The 25,318-nt window shown below is 34.9% G+C and overlaps 1 protein-coding gene across 8 annotated transcripts in view; it reads left to right on the forward strand.

The window, feature by feature from the left end:
• Positions 1-24,957, forward strand: part of DYNC1I2 (dynein cytoplasmic 1 intermediate chain 2) — a 51,443-nt gene extending 26,486 nt beyond the window's left edge. For 4 of the 8 annotated variants that reach the window (XM_070508097.1, XM_014846588.3, XM_014846591.3 and 1 more), the window contains 11 exons: positions 6,017-6,112; positions 6,326-6,488; positions 6,595-6,694; positions 7,183-7,308; positions 8,204-8,350; positions 8,700-8,813; positions 9,119-9,252; positions 10,441-10,585; positions 21,321-21,461; positions 22,913-23,038; positions 24,308-24,957. In XM_070508097.1, coding sequence (XP_070364198.1) covers positions 6,017-6,112; positions 6,326-6,488; positions 6,595-6,694; positions 7,183-7,308; positions 8,204-8,350; positions 8,700-8,813; positions 9,119-9,252; positions 10,441-10,585; positions 21,321-21,461; positions 22,913-23,038; positions 24,308-24,421 — 1,406 coding nt within the window. In that variant the 3' untranslated portion in view covers positions 24,422-24,957. The remainder of the gene's footprint in view (positions 1-6,016; positions 6,113-6,325; positions 6,489-6,594; positions 6,695-7,182; positions 7,309-8,203; positions 8,351-8,699; positions 8,814-9,118; positions 9,253-10,440; positions 10,586-21,320; positions 21,462-22,912; positions 23,039-24,307) is intronic. The other 4 variants (XM_070508098.1, XM_070508096.1, XM_014846593.3 and 1 more) reach the window with 1 other exon arrangement.
• Positions 24,958-25,318: the final 361 nt, after the last annotated feature.

Here is a 25,318-nt window from a genome sequence, read left to right on the forward strand (position 1 = left end):
GATTTTTTAGTTTGTTGAGTATGTGCTGTATTTGAAAGTACTAAATTATCCTTTCTTTGGTCTTAGTTTTAGTTTCAGGTTGAGGTATGTAAGTGAAGGAGAATGAGAGACGTATCCCAATCCATGGAGCCATCTTTAGTTTTTGGAATTATTTATAAAAATGAGATCATTTCCTTTCTATACCATTACAATTATTTTCATGTCTAGGGCTCTTACATTTTCTTTTCCCAATTTGTGGAAGTTTTAGAAAAAGGGAAAGAAAAACCCCCTGAAATGAAGGTTTTATAATGTCAACACTTTTTGCTAAACCATACTTGTATTTATCCATTGCTTTACTACAGTGGTTCTCAAACTTAGCCTGGTTGGTTCCCATTTAAGAATTATGTAACAAATTCCAAAACTCACTATGAGACAAAATTGCCGAAATCACGATTTGAGAGTGACAGTAAATTAAACTTTGGTAGGCAGTGTGATCAGTGCAGAAGTAATGTGAGTTACCAAATTGAAGATGAAAATTTGTCTTAGACTTAACTCTGACCTTTTTTTTTTTAATGGCTGAATCTATTCTTTTAAGAAGCAGTAGTTTTTATTCTGCCTTGTTTTTCTTTTCCCCCATTCTAGTCATCTTCTTGCTTTCAAGTTTACTCTCTGAGTTGGTAGTACTGTGTGTGAACTGAGGTGCTTTGCTGTCTTAAAGCACCTACTGTGAATGAAATTGACTAGGAACATGTGACCTCAGTCAATTTTGCTCTCGGCAGGTGAAAAACTTCTCATGGCGGGAGCATGGTGCCTGTGGATGTAGTCCTGGAAAAGTTATTCTTCCCTTCCCTTTAAAAGTTTTTAACTCTTTTGAAAATGGCATTATTTTTTCTTATCCACCTCTTCAGTATGGATTTTTTGGTTGTTGCTATTTTTAGAAACAGATTTTTAAAGAGGAAGAAATCCTAAGGGTCATCTAATCTAATCAGTTTGTTTACACCTGAGGAAACTACAGCCCAGGGAAGTTAATTGATGAGCCTATGGTCACAATGTGAGAGAGTATCAGGGCTACAACCAGAACCTGGCTTTTGATTTCCAGGGACTGTTGTTTTTCTTACACCATTTCACTGTCTTATCTGTGTGGAGTTTTGTAATTATTTTTGGTATTGGTTGGATAGCCAGATATTTTTTTCTCAGGTACATGTTGATTAGCATTTATAATGCGTAGAAAAGTATTATATGTAAATAGCTCTCAATTTTTTATTGCATGATCTTTACATCTGGAATCCATACTTCCCACGTAGGCTAAATTTGTAGGCCTTCTGGTTAGTATTACCCTTGTCTGAAATGGATTTTTAAAAAAATTCTGGAATGAATAACGCATTTAATAAATTAGTTGTAACCCTCAGAGAGTCTGTGAGAATATAAATATAATTGAAAATTGAAGCATTTGTTCTTAATCTTGATTGAAAGACTTTAATCAGCATATCTGAAATTATGGCCTCAGAAAAATGTAATATTTATGAGATCACAGATAAGAGGATCTATGTAAATGATGCCAATACTGTCTAAATAAAATCTGAATTTTATATAAAAAAAGACAATGTAGAGAGGGAAATTCTGTGTTAAAGTAAACGGTATAATTAAAATATTACTCCTTTCTATTTGTCCCCCAAATTAACATTAGATCTGTATTCAAAATATTTCCCAATTAAAATTCTGCTATATATTTTCCCATGTTGAAGATCTGAATTATTAAGGAAATCCAAGTGATTTTGCATCTTATTCTAGATGTTTAAAAAATAAAAGAAGTGGGTTCTGTTGATAACATTCATGAAGCTTCCCAACATAAATTCTGTTAATATTGATTTAAAGAGTAAGGTATAAGAATATGAAATTATGGACACATTGATTAAAATGAAGTGATTCAAAATGATGTTGATCCAGAAAAGAAAAGATGATTTTGAAAATATTAAAAGAAAATCATTTATGTCTAACCTGCATTTTTAAACTAATGATTAAAGCATTTCCTTTTAATATTCTCATTTTATGAGAGATGTCTGTGAAGTTATTCATAAGTTGAATTTTTATAAATTAAATCATATTTTTATATGTAACAAATTTCCTAATTTTAGAACTCAAGGGCAACTTTCTTTGTACCATGAATAATCAGACTACTTTGTAAATTAGGAATTCTTCGTAGGATATTAAAGTCTCTTAAAATAGGGTATACCAGTTTAATGAAACTACATAATAAATTTATAGGCAACAAATGTGTTTCGTAAACAACCTTAATGCACTAATGATGGGATTTGTTTTTCACTTCATATTGAGAATTAATTGTGATAAATGATAGATTAAAAAAAGTATCAATATTTAGTGAGGATTTTCTTGGATCTTGTGTATTACCTATTAAATGTATTGTAATATTTTAAAATAATTCAAAGCATACCATGTAGCTTATTCTTAGCTTAGATGACATATAGATGAGAAAACTTGCTCTGAAGACTCCTTCCTTCAGCTTAACAAAAGCCACCCATTTCACAGATGATTTAACTTTGATTAACCTACTCCATTGTAACAGATTATTCTGACAACTGGAATTTCATTCTTTGGTGTTATTTCTAGGTGCAGCTTAATTTACAGAACAGCTTTTCTTTCCATCTCACCAAAATACATCACAATTTTGATGTTAACTCAAAGTAAAAATTCAATGGTTCATTAAACCTAGTCTTAGCATTCATTGACAAGAGATTTGTCATTTTAAAAGTAACTGCTACTTTTATGCATTCTTTACTGCTCAGTTTATAACCTTAGATTCCCTGTCAGAGAAAGCATGGAGTTAACCACTTAGCATATTGCAATGAATATTCATCAATAAATTGATGTGACATGGCAGTCCCATTTTTCAGTCTTCCTGCTCTGTTGCAGTCTTTTTCAGTTTTAAATATATTATAGCTTATCATGTAATAGGGACTAGCTTAGAAAATCTTTAGAATTGTAACACTGTATTTTTGGTCATGTTAATAGTCCTTTAGTATTTATCATATTAGTTTTTAATAAGAGAAGTGTATTTGTTTCAGAGGAACATTCTCTAATCTGATGTTAGGCATTTTTGCCTAATACTTGGTATATATAGATAATTGTTTAAGATCAGCTTTATAATAAAAATACTATGTTTTGCAGTTTCTAAAAACAGCATTTCTTAGAATGCTGTTCTTTTGTTTTTATGTTCCTTGAAATTTTATCTAGCTTAATCACTTTTATGAAGCTTGGGTTTAAGTACCTATTCATAGTTTTTAAGTCAGTTTTTAATCCATGTGTAAAAAGGTATGTACATTCATTCTAAAATAAAATCCTGAAAATGTGTATTTAAATAGTTGATACTCATTATTCAGCTACAACTAAAATAATCTATATGGGCAAATAAGGCATGGGAAATGCCATTTAGTAGGCAAATATAGATCACTGTCTAACAGACTTCATCTACATTTTAAATTTGAAAAGGAAAAGAGTGTCTCTAAACAAGATCTTTTCTGTTAAATATGTAGATTATGAGGTCACTTAGCACTAAAGTACTGACCATATGCATTATGACAGGAATTTGACACCTGTCATTGGAAATGGTACTTAGAAGCCGTATAATGCAACAAACTTGAGGGAAGAGAATATGATGTGTGTAGGAGGCTGTAATTTATAATTCACAATGCTTAAGAATAACCTGTCCAGGGTGACTCAAAATCCCTATCTTTGATTTTAAGATTTACATACAGTGAACCCTACTAGTACACAAAATTGATTAGGATGACTGATAGTATTAGCAGAAAATCGGAAAATGTATATGTTCTCAGACTTAATTTTTAATTGAAGTAAATATCTTATTATTCTAAAAGTCAACTTTTAAGTTGAATATAATTAAGTTATTACATTACACATGCAGGTGACTTTATGGTAGAATTTCATCCTGATGTTTGAGCAGTATTGTAAGAATTGTTACCAGTTATACTGTTTTCAGATTAATAATCCGTTGTATATGAGAATTCATCTAAAAAGAAGTACCGTCTTTCTGTTTCTCTGTGTGATTATTTTGCCCAAAAAAAGCTTTCATTTTTTTTTTAAGTAGCACAAAAGCTGTAATTGGCATGCTTTGTAAGGAAGTGTCAATGTGCAAGAGAGTGGCGATCGCTAAGAATTCTTTTACGTGTTCTTTCCCCTTTGCACCACCGCCTCCTCAGCGGGGTCACTGAGATCACTAGCTTTTCTTGAAATGGCCATTTTCACTGGCAGGTGCATTATACCCTGTATTTTCAGATTGTTTTTCCATTCTGAATGTTTGGCAGGTTGATTGCTCTGGCTGCATTGACGGAGAAAGGGCTGACAAATGCGGTTGGGCTGGCTGAAAAGACAGTGATTACTGTTTTCCTTTGTGGCTGATTGAGGCCCTTGAAAGGAAAAATTTTAACCTTCACCATTTGGTTCAAAAGTATGAGCATATATTGAAATCATTCGTGCCATTTATCCTAGTTCTGTAAACTTGTCAGAACGTAAAAATCGCTCACTTTCAAGTAATGTAGGATTGGCATATGTCATTATCATTTTGATTAAGTTGGAGGTTGTATCATTGTGTGCATTATACAGTGTCATTTAAAGCTTTCTTTCCTACAGGTACAGTTATATTTTTATTGCTTATACTATAGAGTTAGAAAGATTTTCATAGCTCTCCAAACCTAACACCATGTGTGTGGTTTGGCAGCTGGTGTGGCCTACAAGCTGCATTTTGTTTGCAGGGTAAAGGCTTATCTGTAGGCCTCCTAGAGTGCGGGTAATTGCACAGGCTCGCCATTGGGGAGAGACAGGATTGGAAGCAGTGAAGCGGAAGAATGTTACGCCATCCCATTGCCACCTTGTAGCAGAAAGACACAATCCCAGCAGTGCCATCTGGTTGTTGCTATCTAGTCAGCTGGCCTGGCTGCTGGGACCATGACTTGGCAGCTGGTTCTCATCCTTGACCATTCTTTTGTGTACATTGTATGTATGTGTGTTTTAGATAATTTTGAACATGGGTGGGGGAAATGACTATTACTAACAAGTGAAGTCCCCCTTATTGAATAGGCTCTCATTACTTGAGATGCACTCTGCTGCAGACGCCTGCTGCCATTGCCTTATAGACAAATGACACTTCTGTTTAGCCAATAAAAATAAGCATTTTCTTCATAAAAATCCATCTCAGTATGTAGTGAAAGAGAAGGTAGGCAGAGTTGTATGTTCTATAACATTTTCAAATAAGTGATTTTAAGTTATTTCCTGGTTTGGGAATGTAAGAGGAGATTTAGTAATTAAAAAAGTATTATTATGAACATTGTACCTTATCTCAATATACGTTTTTATTCAAGTTAAGAAAACATTATTTTAGGTGCTTATTGCCACATCTTATAACAGTAGATAATAAGACTTACATTTAAAATGACAGAATAGAAAATGTGGTCTCATAGCTATTATCTTTAAAATCTGTCTCTCAAATAGCAACCTGAGAGTTAATGTAAGCCGTCTTTATGCCATATGAAGACCCATTAAACACTGATGGTTTCAGATCACAAGTAAGCAGCCAGCTCTGTGGGCTATTTTAGACATTTGATTTTCTTCATTCTACAGCATTAATGTGTCAGCACGCTACATAAAACTGTGCAGGAGTTGCATGTTGTTCTATCTGGAATGATAAATGCTTGCAAGCTTTTCGAGATTTCTGTGAGGAAGTCATCCTAGTTGCTTATATATCTTATTTCAGTTTATGTAGCTACAGAATTTGGTATGACTGTTGATGAGGCGTCACATGGTATGTATAAAAACTAAGAGGTTACACTAAATTCTTTATTTAAAATTGTGTTGATAAAATTCCTATTATTTGTACTTATTCTGTCTTATCAGTGGTTTACTTTTGCTTTTATCTAAAGAGTTGTGATGTCTTCTGAAATATTACTTCAAAAGTTTTCAGTTATTTTCACAAAAATAATTTTTGTGTTTTGTTCTGTTTTCTCAGATGAAGAGGAAGAAGATGACGTAGTGACTCCTAAACCACCTATTGAACCTGAAGAAGAGAAGACTTTAAAGAAAGATGAAGAAAACGATAGTAAAGGTATCTTAAAGAATTTAACTTTAAAAAACTTTTTTGATTCCTATTAAGATTTATTTTACTATTTAGATGTTAAAGTAAAATAAAACGCTGTAAAGCAAAGAGGTGAATCTGGTTGAAAAAGAATGTGTGGCATTCGTTGATCCAAACTGCGATAGTGAGTTGACACAGTTTGACTGACAGAAATCAGACTTAAGAGAAACATTTGTTTTCTAGCTCCCCCTCATGAGCTCACTGAAGAAGAAAAGCAACAAATCTTGCACTCTGAGGAATTTTTAAGTTTCTTTGACCATTCTACAAGAATTGTAGAAAGAGCTCTTTCTGAGCAGATTAACATCTTCTTTGACTACAGTGGAAGAGATTTGGAAGACAAAGAAGGGTAATGTTTAATTGCTAAAATAATGATTCAGCAATGTTAAATTTCTTTAAGATCAAGAGTGAGAAATTGTAACACTATCGTTTTTGGGTTTGATCTTTTTCTGTAGAGAGATTCAAGCAGGTGCTAAACTGTCATTAAATCGGCAATTTTTTGATGAACGTTGGTCAAAGCATCGGGTTGTTAGTTGTTTGGATTGGTCATCTCAGGTAAATTTTAACAAAATTGGCTGCTATTGACTCATTTTTGAATTATAATTAGCAGGTAAGTTTAATTATGGGAACTTTGTGTAATTAAATTAATATATATCATTTAAAATAATGGATGATGGTTTTAATGTTATCTATATTCATTATGTCTCATGCACTTTGGAAGAAAGGATTGGAAACATTATTTATATTTAAAACTCAAGATTTTATTCATGCCACAACCCAGTTTTATTGATTAAAATTGCTCACTAAATGCTTTGGATAAAATTGCAATGTGTATTTTTAATACAATGTTTTACTGTTAAATAACTGTGCTAATTTAAAGTGTACTAACATCCCAGTGAGCATAACCGTAGAGATTCTTTCTTGGTGAAATGTTAGGTATTTGTATTTTCAGAATAATTTGATAATGACAGTTGAGTAACTAGGAATGCAAAACAGTTCTTATTATGCATAGCTTTTTCTTCCCACTTGATTCATACGAGCAGTATCCTGAGTTACTCGTGGCTTCCTATAATAACAATGAGGATGCTCCTCATGAGCCTGATGGTGTGGCCCTTGTATGGAATATGAAATACAAAAAAACTACTCCAGAGTATGTGTTTCACTGCCAGGTAAGATGGTCTTTTAACAGTCTTCCCCAAGTTTAAGAATTCATTAATGAATTTAGACAAGTGCCTTTTTTCTTTTCTTGTCAACATAATGATTTCATTGGAGTGGCATCTACTAAGCCACCCCATATTTGCAAACAGATGTTAACAGAAAACTGAAGACTTCTCAGTTCAACATGATCTGCCTTTTGTAACTTTTCTGACGTCTCTTATAATGTTTAATCACACCTAAAGCCCTTTGCAGTTGTGATTTTCTGTTATTGTGATTGATTGTATAAAAGGAATCTTTTATAAAATGTCTCTTCTACAGGGAGTTTCTCAGGAACTTATTTGCTGAATATACAATTAGATGGTTGGCCCACTGAATTACTTATATGTGGCCTGAGGAGTTGGAGCTAGATGGTTTTAAGTAGAAACATATGTTTGAAGTAGGAAACAGATGCAGATTTTTAAGGTGGATTTAGTGGAAGTTTAGAATTTGCAAGTGTTTTCTCATTGCATAAGTTATAATCTTTTAATAATATATAATCTGAAAAAACACTTCACTGAGTCAAAACTAGCATATACTCTGTCAGATTATTGTCAGAGACTAATGCAGAGCCAATCATCTTTTGATTAAATACTATAATCAAATGAAATAATTTTTTGCTTTCTTTGATAAATTCCTTAAACATATTTATATAAATAGTCATTACATTTGACTTTTAAGCAAAAAATATTCTAAAGATATATTTTTGTATTCTGAAACAAATTGAAATTTTAAAATCTATTTACTTGTTTTTATAACCTCTAATACCTCACAATAGAGGAGGAAATATTTTGGATACAGATTTATTTTTATAACTTGTCAGGCTTCTTCCCTTTGAACCTTAAGTATAAAAATTTTACTTATTTTTAGTCAGCTGTGATGTCGGCTACATTTGCAAAATTTCATCCAAATCTGGTTGTTGGTGGTACATATTCAGGCCAAATTGTGCTGTGGGATAACCGTAGCAATAAAAGAACTCCAGTGCAAAGAACTCCACTATCAGCTGCTGCACACACAGTAAGTAAAGAGGTTATTTCCATTAGACTTCTGTGCTCCTTCGCCATTAAATAGTTAATAGTGTCCATCAGAGTACTCTCAGAATGTGTTTCCTTTGATATAAGAATTCCTCATTATTTAGCAACCAAGAACAAAGGCCTTTTTCTGTGTTTTTGGAAACCCGTTTTAGTAGAAACTCATTTCTAAGACAAACTTTTATTAATCAACAGAGTAGCATCAAACTTCACATTAAAAATACCCTTAAGATATGAGACTCTTGTATGAAACAATGCCTGTGATTATACAGTAAAAATTGTTTCATTTTATGGTAAACTAATCCCAGAAAACTTTCTCTAATCTCTTTCTTTAGCATCCTGTATATTGTGTAAATGTCGTTGGGACACAAAATGCTCACAATCTGATTAGCATCTCTACTGATGGAAAAATTTGTTCATGGAGTCTGGACATGCTTTCCCATCCACAGGTAGGTTAAACTTGGAAAACTCTGAAATTTTGCGGCAAATGTTATTTTTTAAGTCTATGTAAACCCCAGCTTATGTTTTTCATAAATATTTTATAATAGTTTTGTGGTAACAGTTTATAAACCTAAATGTGTTAAAATACAGTTTGTGTGTATACTTTTATTTTCAAACCTGCTTCATTTAGTCAAAATAAATTTGTTAGTAGCATAATAAAATAATTGTTTACAAATCAATTAAAACTAGAAGTTTCTCTTAAAAATTAAAAATTGAAAGTTTGCAAAATAATTTCCTCAATTTTTTGGTGTAGGATAGCATGGAATTAGTTCATAAACAGTCGAAGGCAGTAGCTGTGACATCTATGTCCTTCCCTGTTGGAGATGTCAACAACTTTGTTGTTGGGAGTGAAGAAGGTTCTGTGTACACAGCGTGCCGCCATGGCAGGTAAATCTAAACTGGAATTTGCAATTATTTAAAATTCTCCCTTGAATAATCTCAGTAAAACAAACTGCCTCTTATTTGAGTAGAAATCTGTCCTAGAACCACTCGTTATTTGTGACCAATTATTTGAATTCAGGTATATAAAATTAAAATTTAAATACTTTTTAAAAATGTTATTTTTAATCATTATGTGTTCTAGATTTTGAGGGTTGTGGATTTGTATGTATGCATATGCTTACAGAAATTTGTGGTAGGAAGTAACATTCAGCAATTACAAATGCAGTATTCAGGGGCCCGCCTGGTAGTGTAGTGGTTAAGTTTGAGCACTCCACTTCAGCGGCCTGGGGTTCTCAGGTTTGGATCCCAGGTATGGACCTACACGCTGCTCTTCAAACCGTGCTATGGCAGTGTCCCAAATACAAAATAGAGGAAGATTGGCAAAGATGTTAGCTCAGGGACAATCTTCCTTAAGCAAAAAGAGGAGGATCAGCAACAGATGTTACCTCAGGGCCAATCTTCCTCACCAAAAAACAAAACAAAATGAAACAAAAAGCCCACAAATACGATATGCACATGCCACATACTGACCTTTAAAGTTGTAAATAGGATTTTCAGCTGTTTTCCCATTTCGATTTATTTGGTCTTTGAGGTTTAGTTCTGTCCTCCTGATAATTGTACAGTAATGTCACATACACGTTTTAAATTGACTACTATTTCTCCTGCTGTTCAATCTGTTTTGAAATTGTCTAGCTGTACCTTATCAATTGCTTCCTTAAAAAACATTGAGCGTCTGGATTTCATCTCAAATATCAGATCACCTTCACTTCCAAGCTTTTGATTTAAAAGTAGCCCATATTTTCTCTCTTACGTGTAGCAGCCCTTTGTCTCTATTCTACCACCTCAGATATTGAACTTTCAAGTTCTGTCATCAACAGCATGATACTCATGGTTTCAAAATGTACTTACTAGTACTATTATTAGTTTATTAGTAATAAACTAATAATTATCATTAGTAATATTATCAAATCTGGATAGAGTAACACTCAACATAAGTTATTCTGACGTGTTATGAGCACAGTTAAGTTTGTTGAAATTATGTCAAAGTCTGATATATAAAGCCATAATAAAATTTTATTTATAAGTGGTCTACTTAGAAGAGATTTCCCTAACATTTTCACTTTTATGAAATAGCAAAGCTGGAATCAGTGAGATGTTTGAAGGACATCAAGGACCAATCACTGGCATCCATTGTCATGCAGCTGTTGGAGCAGTGGATTTCTCACATCTTTTTGTCACTTCGTCATTTGACTGGACAGTAAAACTTTGGACAACTAAGGTATCTAAAAACAGATGTCTGCTCATTTGCTCAGGTTTTTGACACAAGGTGGTGCTCTAGTACCACATAGGACAGAAAGCTTTCTAATGGCTTAGAGTGATTTACTGATAATTCGAACCTGATAAGAAGTTACACAGAGCATGAGTGAGCTACCAGAGGTTGTAGTTTTCATAAAAGTGTGCTGACAAATATGGTAACCCCACATATAACCAAAGACCAGTCTATTCACTACTTCAAGCTTTTCAAGTACACAACTATTTATCCTGTGTTGGGGAAAAAGCATAACACCTCAGGTAACTGTCATACAGCCCAACATAAAAGCCATACATTTGCTCTTTGGAGAGCTTTTAGAGACTTGTTCAGAACTACAGTGGCTTACAGAGCTGATGGAAAATCCGGGTAGAGTAAAATCTGTCTTATCTGGAGAAAAGACAGATAAAAACTGATGTACAATAAGTCCTTTACAGTAAGACTGTACATAATAAACTCGAATCATTAAGCAAGTATTGTGTAAAGGCATGGACACCTATATATTTTGCTTTCGACAATAAATAGTTTGTTTTGGTTTTAATAAGCTTTAGTTATTCGAAAAACCCACTTGTGTTATAAAGTGCTTCCTCATCCTCCAGCAATTCCAGATAAATGTGACTTTGCCCTTCCTCACTGAAAGTCTCGAGGCAAATCCAGGTAGAGAACATTACTTCCTGTGATAGGCCTTGTACTTTCATTTGACCTCACTTTAAAATTAGAGCTCCTTGACTTTGCTGTCTACCTTTTCTGCAGTATTACATTGTTGCTGGCAAAGTTTCGTATTTGAAATATCAGATTCTAAGTTAAATTTTATGCTGTATTTTTTCATGTTTCCATCTGCCTTATCCTATATGTTAACCTTTTGAGTAATGCATCATAAGACAAAGTTAGGAGATCTTACTTGATTCTTTAATTTCATTGAGAAAAACTAGTGGTCTTTAGAGATGTTCTTCACTATTCCAGTGAACTGATATTTATTTGTCAAATGCTGGCCTCAGAAATCTGGGATGAACTCACTGTTCACTCTTGTCCTTTCTTAATGCCTTTTTTCAGTCTAATATGAAATAAGTTAGAAAACTTTGACTCTAAAAGCTTGCCTTTTAAAATTGAACATTTTCAGGTTTGGCATTAGAAGGCATAAAGATAGCACTTACTTAAGTCTAATGAAGGAAACATATAGAAAAGTGCTTAACACAGTGTCTAGCATGTAATAGGCACTTAACACTGTTCAGTTCCTCCTTTTCCTTTCCATGGGGGTCAGACAGAGCTAAATGCGTTTAGTCAATCATCTGTTCTCTTTCTTGGATTATTCTTGAATTTTTGAGAGCTTTTAATGAGATTTATACAGTGGGAAAAAGTAGAGGAAGAAGATTCACACAATCACAAGCAAAGAAGTACATCAGCTAGCTAGTAAAACCAAAGCGAGATGTAGAATTGGAAACATGAAGCCCACTGTTTCTCTGTTTCTCTGATGAGCTTTCACCTTAACAGTCCTTTAATACAGACGCACGACACATTACATCTTTGTTAGGTTGTTGGCCAGCTTCCTTTTCCAGTAATTGAAAAGACTCTCTTATCTATTTGTAGATTTATTATTATTTTTAATATCTCAGGGATTCAGTTTGCCACCCTTCTCTTAGCTTTAAATTTGAGGATTCCATCCTTACATATATTACCAACAGGACTGAAAAATGAAGAGTTGTCTTACCTAAACAAGAACAGAACTTATATCTGTGATAGAAGACTGATTGATGCTTGCCTTTGTGGTACTACACAGCTGATTGATTGGTGGTTGATAGTTTTTGTTTCTGTATTTTGCTGTATTTCAACTTAGAACTGCCTTCTGAATAAGAATGACAGGCAGGCATATCTCTCTTTGCTAATTGAGGTAGGCATTGCTTTCTTCCGTGAGCTTCATATAGAAGACTCATTTATTTATTCAACCATGATACGTGCCTCTCCCCTCTCCCCCACACATACATCTCTCTCCAATGTTAGTGGCTAAAGGATGGGCCGACACAGAACAGGGTATTTTTATACGTGCCCAAGGGCCCTCTAAAACTTTATCAGGAGAATTACCTTTACAATTTGTTCTAACTTTTCTGCACACAGATAGTTCTACTCTGTGAAGGATAGAACGGCAACAATCTGCTGAGTAAATTTTTTTTTTATTTGGCCATATCATGGCTCCCAATGTCATTGTCTTGATTTGGATTTATACTACATGGTTAATTATGTTGCTGGTATTTATTTCTACCCTGCCAAAAAACTTGATAGAGGGCCGGCCCCGTGGCCAAGTGCTTAGGTCTGTGCGCTCCGCTGCAGGCGGCCCAGTGTTTCGTTGGTTCGAATCCTGGGCGCGGACATGGCACTGCTCATCAAGCCACGCTGAGGCAGCGTCCCACATGCCACAACTAGAAGGACCCACAACGAAGAATATACAACTATGTACTGGGGGGCTTTGGGGAGAAAAAGGGAAAAAAAATTAAATCTTTAAAAAAACAAAAAAAACTTCATAGAGCTTCTGTGCTCTCCAATACAGTGGTAATGAATAATAGGCAAGATTTTAAAATAATGTCTTTTTAAAAACATTGCTCCAGGGGCCAGCCCTGTGGCTGAGTGGTTAAGTTCGTGTACTCTGCTTTGGCGGCCCAAGGTTTCACTGGCTCAGATCCTGGGTGCAGATGTAGCATCACTCATCAAGCCGTGCTGAGGCAGCGTCCCACATAGCAGAACTAGAAGGACCTACAACTAGAATATACAACTATGTACTGGGCGGCTGTGGGGAGAGGAGGAAGAAGAAGAAGGAAAAAAAGATTGGCAAGAGCTGTTAGCTCAGGGCCAATCTTTAAATAAATTAATTAATTAAAAAATAAAAACTAAAAACATTGTTCCACATCCATTTTAAGCTTTTTAAACTAGAATGTTCACATTCATGAATTTAATAGACTTTAAATGTTTTTCTTCTCTGGCCCTACTTTTTAAGTGTTTTCTGACTCTGGGAATTGAGCACCCATAAACTGGAAGAATGAATCATTAGATATTGCTGTATCTTTGGGTCCTTTAAGATCTGGCTCTGCTCCAATAGCAAACAAATTTCCTTCTTTTTCTGCCTTTCAATATGTCCTCTAAAAATTCCTAGAAATCTCAATTAGGCACTGTCTCAAATTTAGTGTAAAGTAATCTACTTCTGTAGTCAGCTTGTAATTCTTGCCTAGTCAGGATTTTATAAGGCAGTGCCAGAGTTCTGGGTTGTCAAATTGTTTTCATTACTTTTTTGAACTCATTTTTAGTAAAAAAGGTAAAGATAGATGATTTTCCACATTTTGGTGAAGTTTAAACCAGCCAAGACATTGCTTCTAATATGTTTGGAGGACACTCTTACCTTTTCAAAATACCAAATTTGAAAATTCACAACGAAAGCACTTTGGCAGGCCTGAAAAATGATAGGAACACTGTATAAGGAGTGAAATCTTCTTGAAAGTAACCTGAAGTTTCCATAAGAGCTTGATTAGGGGTAGACCTGGTAAATTAGCTTAATGTTCCACCACATTTAACCATACTCGTTACAGATTACTCTGAAAAGAATTATTTATTTGAGGGACAAAATGTTTTAATGCATGCATAGTATATTCTAGTCTCAGAACAAATGCCTACCAGAACCGTATTTACTATAAAATGACAAAATTAAGATCATTAATGTGATAATTTCTTAGAATAGGTAGAGTTCAGACTTTTGTAGTCCATACACACCTTAAAATTTTTTCACAGTCTCTCATGTCTTAAATTCCCTCCTTATTTTAACAGCTTACCTATTTAACTGTCAGAGAATACAGCATTAAAACAGGGTTAAAGAGATTTTACTAATGCTTGGAAAAGCAACTATGCACATATTAGACAAGTTGAAATAAAAAAATGCTTTGAATTTGGGGTGTTTCTTGGGGAAGACTGGCTGACCATTGGGATCCAGACTTCCATGGCAGCATTTACCACAGAACTTGCTGCTGGCCAGTGTCCAGCCTGTCCTTTGCATGTTCAGAAACTCAGTTTTGTCAGAGTTGATTAGCCAGGGAGTGCTGACTGGAACTAACAGGCTCCTGAGACACTGATACATTGGAGAAGGCCAATTTATTAATTTACAGTGAGAAACAACTGCCAGAAGGCCCTGATACTCATGCTGGCCTGACCAGCTCATTGTTTCCCTGTAGACAACCCACATGGGAAGCCAAATTATAATCAGAAGATTGCTTGGTGAGCAAGGAAGTGGAACAAAAGAAGTTTTCTCATTTGAATGTTTAATGGCATCAAGCACAGATAGCCTGATTCATTCATCTTCGCGTGGAGATAGCCTTGCCCTGGGTGGTAATTCTCAGAATCCGTTGGCTGCAACACTCTCTCTCTCCTGGACAATGCTTGAATTGGGCACTATTTTCATTTTTCCTGTAAGACTCTGCTTCTTTGTATTTCCATTGCTTCTAACAGACACATTTCTTCTCAAAAGGTTAGTATCTTCAGTCAGGTTACATAGGAAGGTATTTCTGACATTGGGATCATTTCTTTTTAAAGAGAATCTGTTTATTTCTGTTCTGATCTAAGTGAGGACATAGTTATTTCCCAGTTCTCTGGAGAGCATCGCACTATGTTCATGTATTTACTGTAGGGACTCTTTTGGCTCTTAATCTAGAACTCCCCAGTTACCCCAGAAAAATACGTAATTACTATGTTAGTTTCTTAGGATTGCTGTAACCTTGCCACAAACTGGATGGCTTAAAACAACAGAAATTTATTCTCTCACATTTCTCAAGGCTAGAAGTCCAAAATCAAGATGTTGTCAAGGTTGGTTACTTTTGGAGTCTTTGAGGGAGAATCTGTTCCACGCCTCTTTCCTAGCTTCTGCTGGTTGCCACCAATCTTGGTGCTTCTTGGCTTGCAGCCGCATCACTCCAGTCTCTGCCTCTGTCATCACATGGTATCTCCCTGTCTGTGTCTGTCCAAGTTTTTTCTTCTTGTTAGACAATAGTCATGCTAGATTTAGGGCCTACTCTAATGCAGTAGAGTGCAGTTGATTACATCTGCAAAGACCTTGTTTCCAAATATCACTATATTTACAGGTTCCAGGTAGACATGAATTGGGGGGGGAGGACACTATTCAACACAACACATAACCTTAAAGAACTCAGAAAAAACTATGGCTTGTCCCTTGACCATACAGTGTTTATTCTCACCACTGTACCAGAATGAGTTACCTGTACTTATTCAAATGCTATCATTCATTCAAAGAAGCCGTTTGTTTTGATTCATTCGTTTGGCAAATATGTTTGCAAGCCTTTTATTTGTAAGAGTTTTAGAGCCATGGTGACCCTTTAGACATTATCTAGCTCGGTGGTTCTTAGTTTTAGTCATGTTAGAATTACCTGGGCAATTTTTGAAACTTTTGGTGCTCACCTAGCACCCCAGACTAATTGAAGAAGAATATCTAAGGGGGAGACCCAGGCAACAGCATATTGTAAAAAATTCACCAGGGTTAAGGGGATTACGATGTAGAGTCAAGGTTCAGAACTACTGATATGAAAACTTTGTTTTATAAATAAGGAAATAAGGGCCTAGGATGATGAAGTGACTTTTCCAAAGCTTTAAAGCTAGTTATTGGTAACCCTGAGACAAGAGTCCAAGTGCTGTGCCCTTTCCAACTCTTCTCCGCTGCCTCTCTGCCGCTTAAGCAGAAGTTCTCTTTAAATTAAGAAAAAGTATTACTGTTAAAAAGTACTTTAAATGATCCATTTGGGATTTTAATTTGCAGTATCATATATAAAATTAACATTATGAAGCAATATTTGGTGTTAAGTATGTGCTTTCTTTTTCTGAGGGGAAAAGATTGTTAATCTTTGGATGACTATATTTCTTAAATTTGAAAAAAGTTATAAAAGGTCTATAATCACATTTAAAAAATTTGGGAACATGTTGCCATTTATTGTGTTTTTATTTTTAATGTAATATTATACCCAGTTATAGTGCATCCTACTTCTTTCTCTGGCTGCATTATAGTCTGCTGAGTAGATGAAACATTTTATCTAATCGTTTCCTGAGATATGTAACAATCTTCTTTTTCATCATAAATATGTTTTAATCTAACTTTGCATATAACTTTTTTCATATTTTATTAAAATGGAATCATATAATATGTACTTATTTGTATCTGGCTTTTTTTGCTCAACATTATGTTTGTGAGATTCATTCATATTGTTGAGTGTAGCTGAGGATCGTTCATTCTCTTGACTCTATACTATTCCATTATGTAAATATACCATAATTTATTTATCCACTCTATTGCTGATGGTAATTGGGTTGATTCCAGTTTGGGGCTGTTATGAATAGTCTTGCTACGAGCCTAGTTTTAGATGTCTTTTGATGGACATATGCACTCATTTCTGTTGGGCATCTACCTAGGAGTGAAATACTTAGCCGTACGTTATGCATACATTTGGCTTTAGTGGATCCTGCCAAGCAGTTTCCCAAAATGGTTTTACCAGTTTATAATCCACCAGTAGCATATGAAAGTTCCCCTTGCTCTGCATTGTTGCCAATACTTGGTATTTTTTGCCTTTTTTCATTTTCATCATTCTGATAGGTATAGTTGCATTGCACTGTGGTTTTAATTTGCATTATCTTGAGACTAATGAGGTTAAGCACCTTACCATGTGTTTATTGGCCATTTTGTGAAGTGCTGATTCAAATATTTTGCCCATTTTTCTATCGATAATCCCTTCTTTAGAAGATTATGTAGACCAATACGTACTCTTACAGTGTCGAGCATGTGAAAGTGATTGTGAACAACTTCTGTTCTAAGTCTTCGGTGGGGGACCATAAAATTGCCTGAAAATGGGATGTTCTTAAAGTATACAATCATCTCAGGAGTAATAGACCTTAGCACAGTGGTTTTTAATCATTGGTGTGCATCAGCATTGCTAGTGGAGCAACATCAGAAACACTGACAAAGTGCATTGAACACGGGGCCCTGCATCTGGATTTTTAAAAAGCTCTGCAGGTGATTGTGATGCACATCCTAAATTGAAAACCACTACCTCAGATTGAGACTTCATTTGGCATTGTTGCCAAGAAGAGTTATAGGAAAACAGTGATCTTAAGAGGAAAAACACCTCTTAGTTTCTGTTTTTAGCTTACTTTTGTTTTCTTAATTACAAACAAACATTTGTGGCTATTAAGATAATCAAGCTGTTGATATTTGCTATGATATCTGAAAATTTTAAATTCATATTTTTAAATTTTTTATTGTGGAAAATTCTAAGTAGGTATAAAAGCAGAGAGAAGAATATAATGAAGCCATTGTACCCATTACCTCGCTTCCACAGTTATCAGCACGTGACCAATCTTGTTTGATTTATTCCTACATACACTCCCTTCCCACCCCTGGATTATTTTAAAGCAAACTCAGACATATTATTTCATCTATAGATATTCAGTATGTACCTCTAAAAAATCTTTAAAAGTCTTTTACAAAAAGCCATCATAACTAGCATATCATTATTGCACCCCCGAAAACAAACAGTGATTTCTTAAATTTCGTCAAATAGCCAATCAATGTTCAATTTTTAAAATTTTTTAACTATTTCTTTATTTGAAGCAGGATCAAACTGAGGTCTGTATATTTGCGATTGATATATCTTTTGAGCCCCTCTCTTAAAATAGAGTTTTCTTCCCACTCTCCTTTGCTTGCTTTGTTGTTGTTGAGGAAGAAACCAGGTTAGTTGTCCTGTTAGAGTTTCTCACAGTCTGGATTTTACATTCTTATGGTCTTGTTTATATTGTTGAGTATAGTTGTAGACTGTTTACACTTCTCTAGAGAGAAGCTTACCCTCATGAGTCTTTATGTTGACATCTCTTCAGTCTTTTTGGTCATCTGAAGCTCATTCTGTAGTAAATTCCTCAGGAGGTGTTGTGGGTGCATTACTCCCATATTCACAAGAGTCTGGTTATGAAGATCAGTTTGGCTGTATATAAAATCCACAGTTTACATTTTTTCCTTTGATTACCTTAAATATGTTACTCTGTTGTCTTTAAGCAAAAAGCGTTATTAAAAAGTCTGGTGACAATCTGATTTTCTTTTCTTTTCCTGTGACTTGGTCTTCTTTAAAACCTACGAGTGATCAAATGATTTTTTTCTTTTTCTTTAAAGGATCAATTGGCCTAGATACACAGAATATTCTTTAATATGTAGTGTCAGGCTGTCTTTTGTTTTAGGAGCGTTCTCTTGAATTATTATTTTTGCTATTTGTTCTGTAGTTTGCTTTGGTTTTCTTCTTCAGGACCTGCCATTCTAGGTATATCTTTGTTATCTTCTTTGTCTATCACTTTTTTAAAAATTCACTTTATCTCTTTTTTCTTTAAGTAACAGTGTTATTGAGATATAATTCATACACCATCAAATTCACCCTTTTAAAGTGTACAGTTCATTGATTCTTAGTATATTCACAGAGATGTGCACTGTCACTATCTAATTTTAGAACACTTTCAAATTCCAGAAAGAAACCTTGTGCCCATTAGCAGTCACTCCTTTTTCTCCTCTCTCAGCTCCTGGAAACCACTAATCTACTTTCTATTTCTGTGGAACTTTCTATTACGGAACAGTTCATGGACATTTCATGGAATCATACAATATGTGACTGGCTTCTTTAACTTCTCAAGGTTCATCCTTATTGTAGCATGTATCGATACTTCATTCCTTTTATGGCTGAATCCTATCCCATTGTATGGATATATCACTTTTTGTTTATCCATTCACTAGTTGATGAACATTTGGTTCTTTCTACTTTGGGGCTACTATGAATAATGCTGCTGTGAACACTCCTGTTAAAGGTTTTGTGTGTGTGTATGTTTTCATTTCTCTTGGGTATATACCTAGGAGTAGAATTGTTGGGTCATATGTTAACTCTAGCATTTTGAGGAACTGCCAAACTGGTTTTCAAAGCTTCTGCACCAATTTACATTCCCAACAGCAATGTTTGAGGGTTCTGATTTCTCATATCCTCACCCACACCTGTCATTATCTGTCCTTTTATTATAGCCGTCCTAGTGTTATGAAATATCTCATTGTGGTTTTGATATGCATTCCCCTGGTGGATAATCATATTGAGCATCTTTTCAAGTGCTTATTTGCTGTTTGTAGATCTTCTTTAGAGAAATGTGTATTCTAATCCTTTGCCCAATTTTTAGTTGGGTTATTTGCGTTTTTGTTAATGAGTTGTAGGAGTTCTAGATACAAGTCACTTATCAATATGTGATTTCCAAATATTTTCTCTCATTCTCTAGGTTGTCTTTTCACTTTCTTGAGGGTATTGTTTGAGCACAGGAGTATTTTATTTTGATATAGCCCCATTTATCTACTTTTTCTTTTATCGCTTATGCTTTTGGTTTTGAATACAAGCAAGAAACCATTGCTGAGTCCAAGGTCACAATGATTTACTCCTATGCTTTCTCCTAAGAAGTTTATAGTTTACCTCTTATATTTATATCTTTAATACATTTTGACTTAATTTCTGTGTATGGTGCGAGGAAGGAGGGGTCCGACTTCATTCTTTTGCATGCACATATCCAATTGTCCCAGCATCATTTGTTGAAAAAAAATTCTTTTCTCATTTACTGTCATAACACCCTTATCGAAGATCTGCCACAATAACTTTGTTTGTGATTTGACTTAGATCCTTTTTGGTTGCTTATTGTCTATTAGTGAAATGAGCTTTTCTCTACTTCTAGGAGGGAGAGAGTGGGCAAGGATAGCTTTCCAGTTTCATAATCTAGGTTAAGCTCTTCTATGTTTTTTGCGAAGTGAATATATATCTGTATCCATCTGTCTCGTACTTTCTGAGACGTGCCTTTTCTTTTCTCTCCACCACTTTTATCTGAACCTTCTCTTTCCTTTGTCCTATTGTGCCGTATTCCATAACTTGGATTCTACTCCCAGCGGTTTCTCTTTGGTGAGACTTTGTCTTGAAAGGGAGCTTTGGTTTATTAACTTTTAGAGTTTACAGGGCTCAGACTGCACCATTAAACCTTACTTATATCACATTGAAGTCTGCTTGCATTTATTTATAAATGGGATCTGTCAAACTCCCTCCCAGTTCCTACTGCTATTCTCAGACTGGCCCCTACACTGTCCAGTGAGCATTCGCCGTTGACTATGAGGCTCTTCTTTGCTGTTTTCCAGGTGTCAGAAGCCCTTGTACCTTCCCACAGTCTTCCCGCACAGATGCTCATACTGTGCAGTCTTGTAGTAGTCAGAGGTTTGTTGCCACCCACTTACATTTGGAGTTTTGTCTCCTGATTTTGTTGTAGATGCTGTCTGTGAACCTTTACTTTTCTATCATCATTGCTTTGTCTGGGCTTATTGGGAGATTTAGCGGAAATTCAAAAAGTACACTGCCATTGCTATCATCTTCCCAGAATCCTCTTATTGACAAATGTTTTTAAAGTACATTCTATTCCCTTTCTTGAACAGTATGATGTCTACAAGTTAAAAAAAAAAAATTCAACCCAATAGTTGATTATTAGTTCATAACTCTGGGTAATTCTGTAGTGAAACAAATTATAGGAACTTTTTCTAGGCTGAGTTAAATATCGTAAAATTTTATCATACTTGTTGAATGTATGTCATATTTTGACAGTGCTAAGAATCAACTTTTCTTTTCAGAATAACAAGCCTTTGTACTCATTTGAAGATAATTCAGACTATGTTTATGATGTTATGTGGTCACCCACCCACCCAGCCTTGTTTGCCTGTGTGGATGGCATGGGGAGGCTGGATTTGTGGAATCTCAACAATGACACCGAGGTGAGCAGGAAAATAACAAAAATTGCACTGAAAAATAGAAAATTGGAGATTTATTGAATAATTTGTGAAATTCCTTTTATCCCAAGGAATGTGAAAGGGCCCCGTGATTGTATCTTTATCACAAAGAAACCAAATCAGCTTTGTACCCTAAATAATAAACAGCATGCTGTGCGGTACTGAAGGGAGAAATAATGTTGCCAAGAGCACTGGGGCATTTCCTTTTACTTCTGAAAAGCACTATCATGTCTCTAATGTCCTGGCAAAGTCTCATTCATAAGGCAACTGGGATATTTTTCATTCATAGTCTAGAAAGCAGATAGTTTCAGGCTGTTGAAATATGTTAACCTTAATTCTGAATTACTAAATTATCTCTTAGCCTTGATAGAGCTGTATGTCATCCATAAACATTAGTCTTAGCCTGACTTGTTTGAATGAAGGAAAAATGTATCTTGATGACTTGTGCTATAAAGGATTGAAAACAGTGTTACGGTTACTATAAAATGAATATAGAAACCGTCAAATTTCCTAATTGTTAATACTAAAATCACTTATTGACAGTGAAATTTAACTGCAGCTATTATTTATTTTTAGCCAAGTGTATTTTTACCAGCTTAGAGAGGCTTAAAATTCTTAGAATTAGCAGTTTTATCATTAACAGTAATTTTTCTCTGTAACAATTTTGGCATTCTGGAGAGTTAAATTAATCATTTGGGGATGACTGGCATCAATTAGAAGGATTATTTTTTAATCAGATTTCAAAAATTTTAAAAATTTTATTGTGCTTCTAGACTGAGTCAGACATTTAATGTTAGCTCTGTGTGTGGCAAATAAATCTCTTTCTCCTCAGCATAGGAGAGGTGCAGTCAGATTCCAAGGGGCTGGTGCCATTGTGTTGGTGCCATCGTCCTGCCCTGCTCTAGACAGCTCGTGTGAACAAGGGGCTTTGGAAAGACTCATACTGTACCTTCAGTATGAACTGTTTCTAGAAACTGTGAATTAAATCACAGGTTTCAGCTGATAGAGTTGCAAGCTACAAATGTAATTCCTGTCTTCTAAAATTGAACCATAATCTATTTATGAGGGCTTTTGAAATGTTTCTTTAAAAGGGGGTTTCAGCCATGTGTTTTCAAACAGCTTGATTTCTTAAAGAAGTTAAAACAACAAAGAGTCCTCTATTAAAGGGAAGATCTTTCAAAATGATGTATCCAGTCATGTGAGAATTTCTTATATAAGGACTTAAGTTATTTTCCCAAACCATTTTCAAGGATTGACCATAATGTCATTTATCATATATCACTGAACGGGAAGAGAGTTGGGAAAATTCTTTATGTATTTTCGTCTTTGTTTTAAAAAATGTAGCCAGATTGGAAGAAAGAAGAATTACTGTTTTACATGTTTATAGAAATCTTGATGAAACTTTTAACACTGCACTATATTTTAAATGACTATAGGTACCAACTGCCAGCATTTCCGTGGAGGGTAATCCTGCACTTAATCGTGTAAGATGGACCCATTCAGGAAGAGAGATTGCCGTGGGTGATTCGGAAGGACAGATTGTTATATATGATGTGGGAGAGGTATGGGGTTCACTGCCTATAATTTGACACATCTATTTAGCTTTCACAGCCTTGTAGTGATGGTATCTTCTAGGCTAAAATTAGTCTTTGAGGTTCAGGAAGTGTATAAACCATATGATTGTAAAGGTAAAACTTACTTTCCACCACAGAAGTGAGTCTTGAGATTAATTTTTTTCTAAACTGGATGTCCTGTGTCCCCATGCAAGGGTTGGCTGTATACAGTGCCCAGGAGTGATTTCCTCCTTTTTATCCCTGGGTAGCACCTTCTTCATTCTTTCTTTTGTTATGCCTTATGATTCCCCATCATCTCTGGACACCCCCACAGCCTCTAACAATTGGATCTAGAGGGAAGTAGATGGAATCATTTAGAACAGCCACTTGAACTATCCACAGAGATGGAATTGCTTTGCATCTGCAGTGTCCAATATGGTAGCCACTAGCTACAGATGGCTATTGAACACTTGGGTTGTGTAGCCACAGCTGTGGCTAGTACAACTGAAGAACTGAATTTTAGGTTTTATTTGATTTTAAGTAATATAAACGTAAATAGTCATATGTGGATGGTAGTTACCATATTGGATATCACTGTCCGATCTAATCTAATCTAACCTGGTGGATTTAGAAGTAGACACATCCATTTGCCACACTGAATGGTCTGTGCCCTAATTTAGCAGTTCGGATTCCTCCAATATTATAATGATTGTTATAAAAAATATTTGGTCATCGGACTGCTTCAGTGAGGCAAAAGCATACAAACCTCTTTTCCCCTTTTGCTATTGGTACATCACTAAAGTGCGAAGAAGTAGCATACCGTCTGATGAAAGGAGTAAGATATCAAGAAAGGTTATCTTATGCTCCAAACAAAAATAAATACTTATAAGAAACCAGCTTTTATGAACCATGCTTCAAAAACTATTTCATACCAGGAATGGTGCAAGAAGCAAAAATTTTTAAGGAATTCTTCCCCACCTGGAAAATACACGAGATGGTGCACAGGAGTTATATTTACAGAGCATAATTGTTATTCTCTCTTGCACTGATGGTGGTAATAGAAAAATCATTTCTGAGGCTGTCACAACACACTTCACAAACACTATCTTTTGTTTCAACATGTTGTAAATTATTGTTATAGTCACTGTAATTATGGAAAGGCCATTCAGGTCAATTATTAGTTTTTAAGGGAAAAATTACTTGAAAACAAACTAAATAATATTAGGTAAGATGGTCTTTTATTTCATTATACATAAAACCTTGTTTTTCTTTTAACAGCAGATTGCTGTCCCCCGAAATGATGAATGGGCACGGTTCGGCAGAACACTCGCAGAAATTAATGCAAACAGGGCTGATGCAGAGGAGGAAGCAGCTGCCCGAATACCTGCTTAGCTCCTGAAAAGGGGATATGTAGCCTTAGTGGATTTGGGGAAGACTCTCAGTAGATCCTAAGACCATTTGCATGCTTCTGTCTAAATGATAGTTCAAAGGAAATTTTGTGGATTAAACCGTGGACTTAATGCAGCAAGCAAATCTTACAATGTCCCTTTTTATATAACATGCATCTCGTTTTGGATTTGTGTCACCTTTAATACAGCTGATTGACTTTACAGAATGCAGCCTTTTCTGAATTCTTATACACAGGTGTATATTTGGTATTAGTTATTCTTTTGAATTCTTTTCAACTTATTAACACTCTATACAGTTATTTCTAAAGCACAGATTAAATAAGTTCTGCATATTTTTAAATAATCACAAGTCCCTCTTATATTTAATGTTCTCACTAACCATAATATGTAGGAATGTTGTTTATTCTTAGCCATAGCATGCATACATCTATACAAGTTCCACTCTAATATCCTGTTTCTTCTTTGTAATTCATGTGATAGCTATCTATAAATAAAAACAAATATGCTTAACTTTTCAAATGTTCATTTTGATTTACTCCTTGCAATTTTAATTTTTCTCTTTTATAAAGTATCTTTTTTTTAATATCTTTCTTTAAGCTCCTGTTGAAATCAGCCACCTCAAATCTCATAAAACTTGGTGCCTTAACTATACCATACAGTATACTGTAGATATCCCAGTGCATTGTGAACTGATGTTTAGATTATGTGTCAGTGAAAAAATTTCTCCTAGGTTAACTTTTGCTTTACTCTCTTATTTTCTTCCCATCTAAGATATATTTAGTATAAAGAATAAACAGAAAGCTGCCTTTTATTTTCACTGATTGAGATTACTATGTATGTGAGCTCTCTGAGACTAAAACCTTTGAGAGAAATTGATTTC

The sequence above is a fragment of the Equus asinus genome, chromosome 4, assembly GCF_041296235.1.
Source record: "Equus asinus isolate D_3611 breed Donkey chromosome 4, EquAss-T2T_v2, whole genome shotgun sequence".
Taxonomy (NCBI): Eukaryota; Metazoa; Chordata; class Mammalia; order Perissodactyla; family Equidae; genus Equus; species Equus asinus.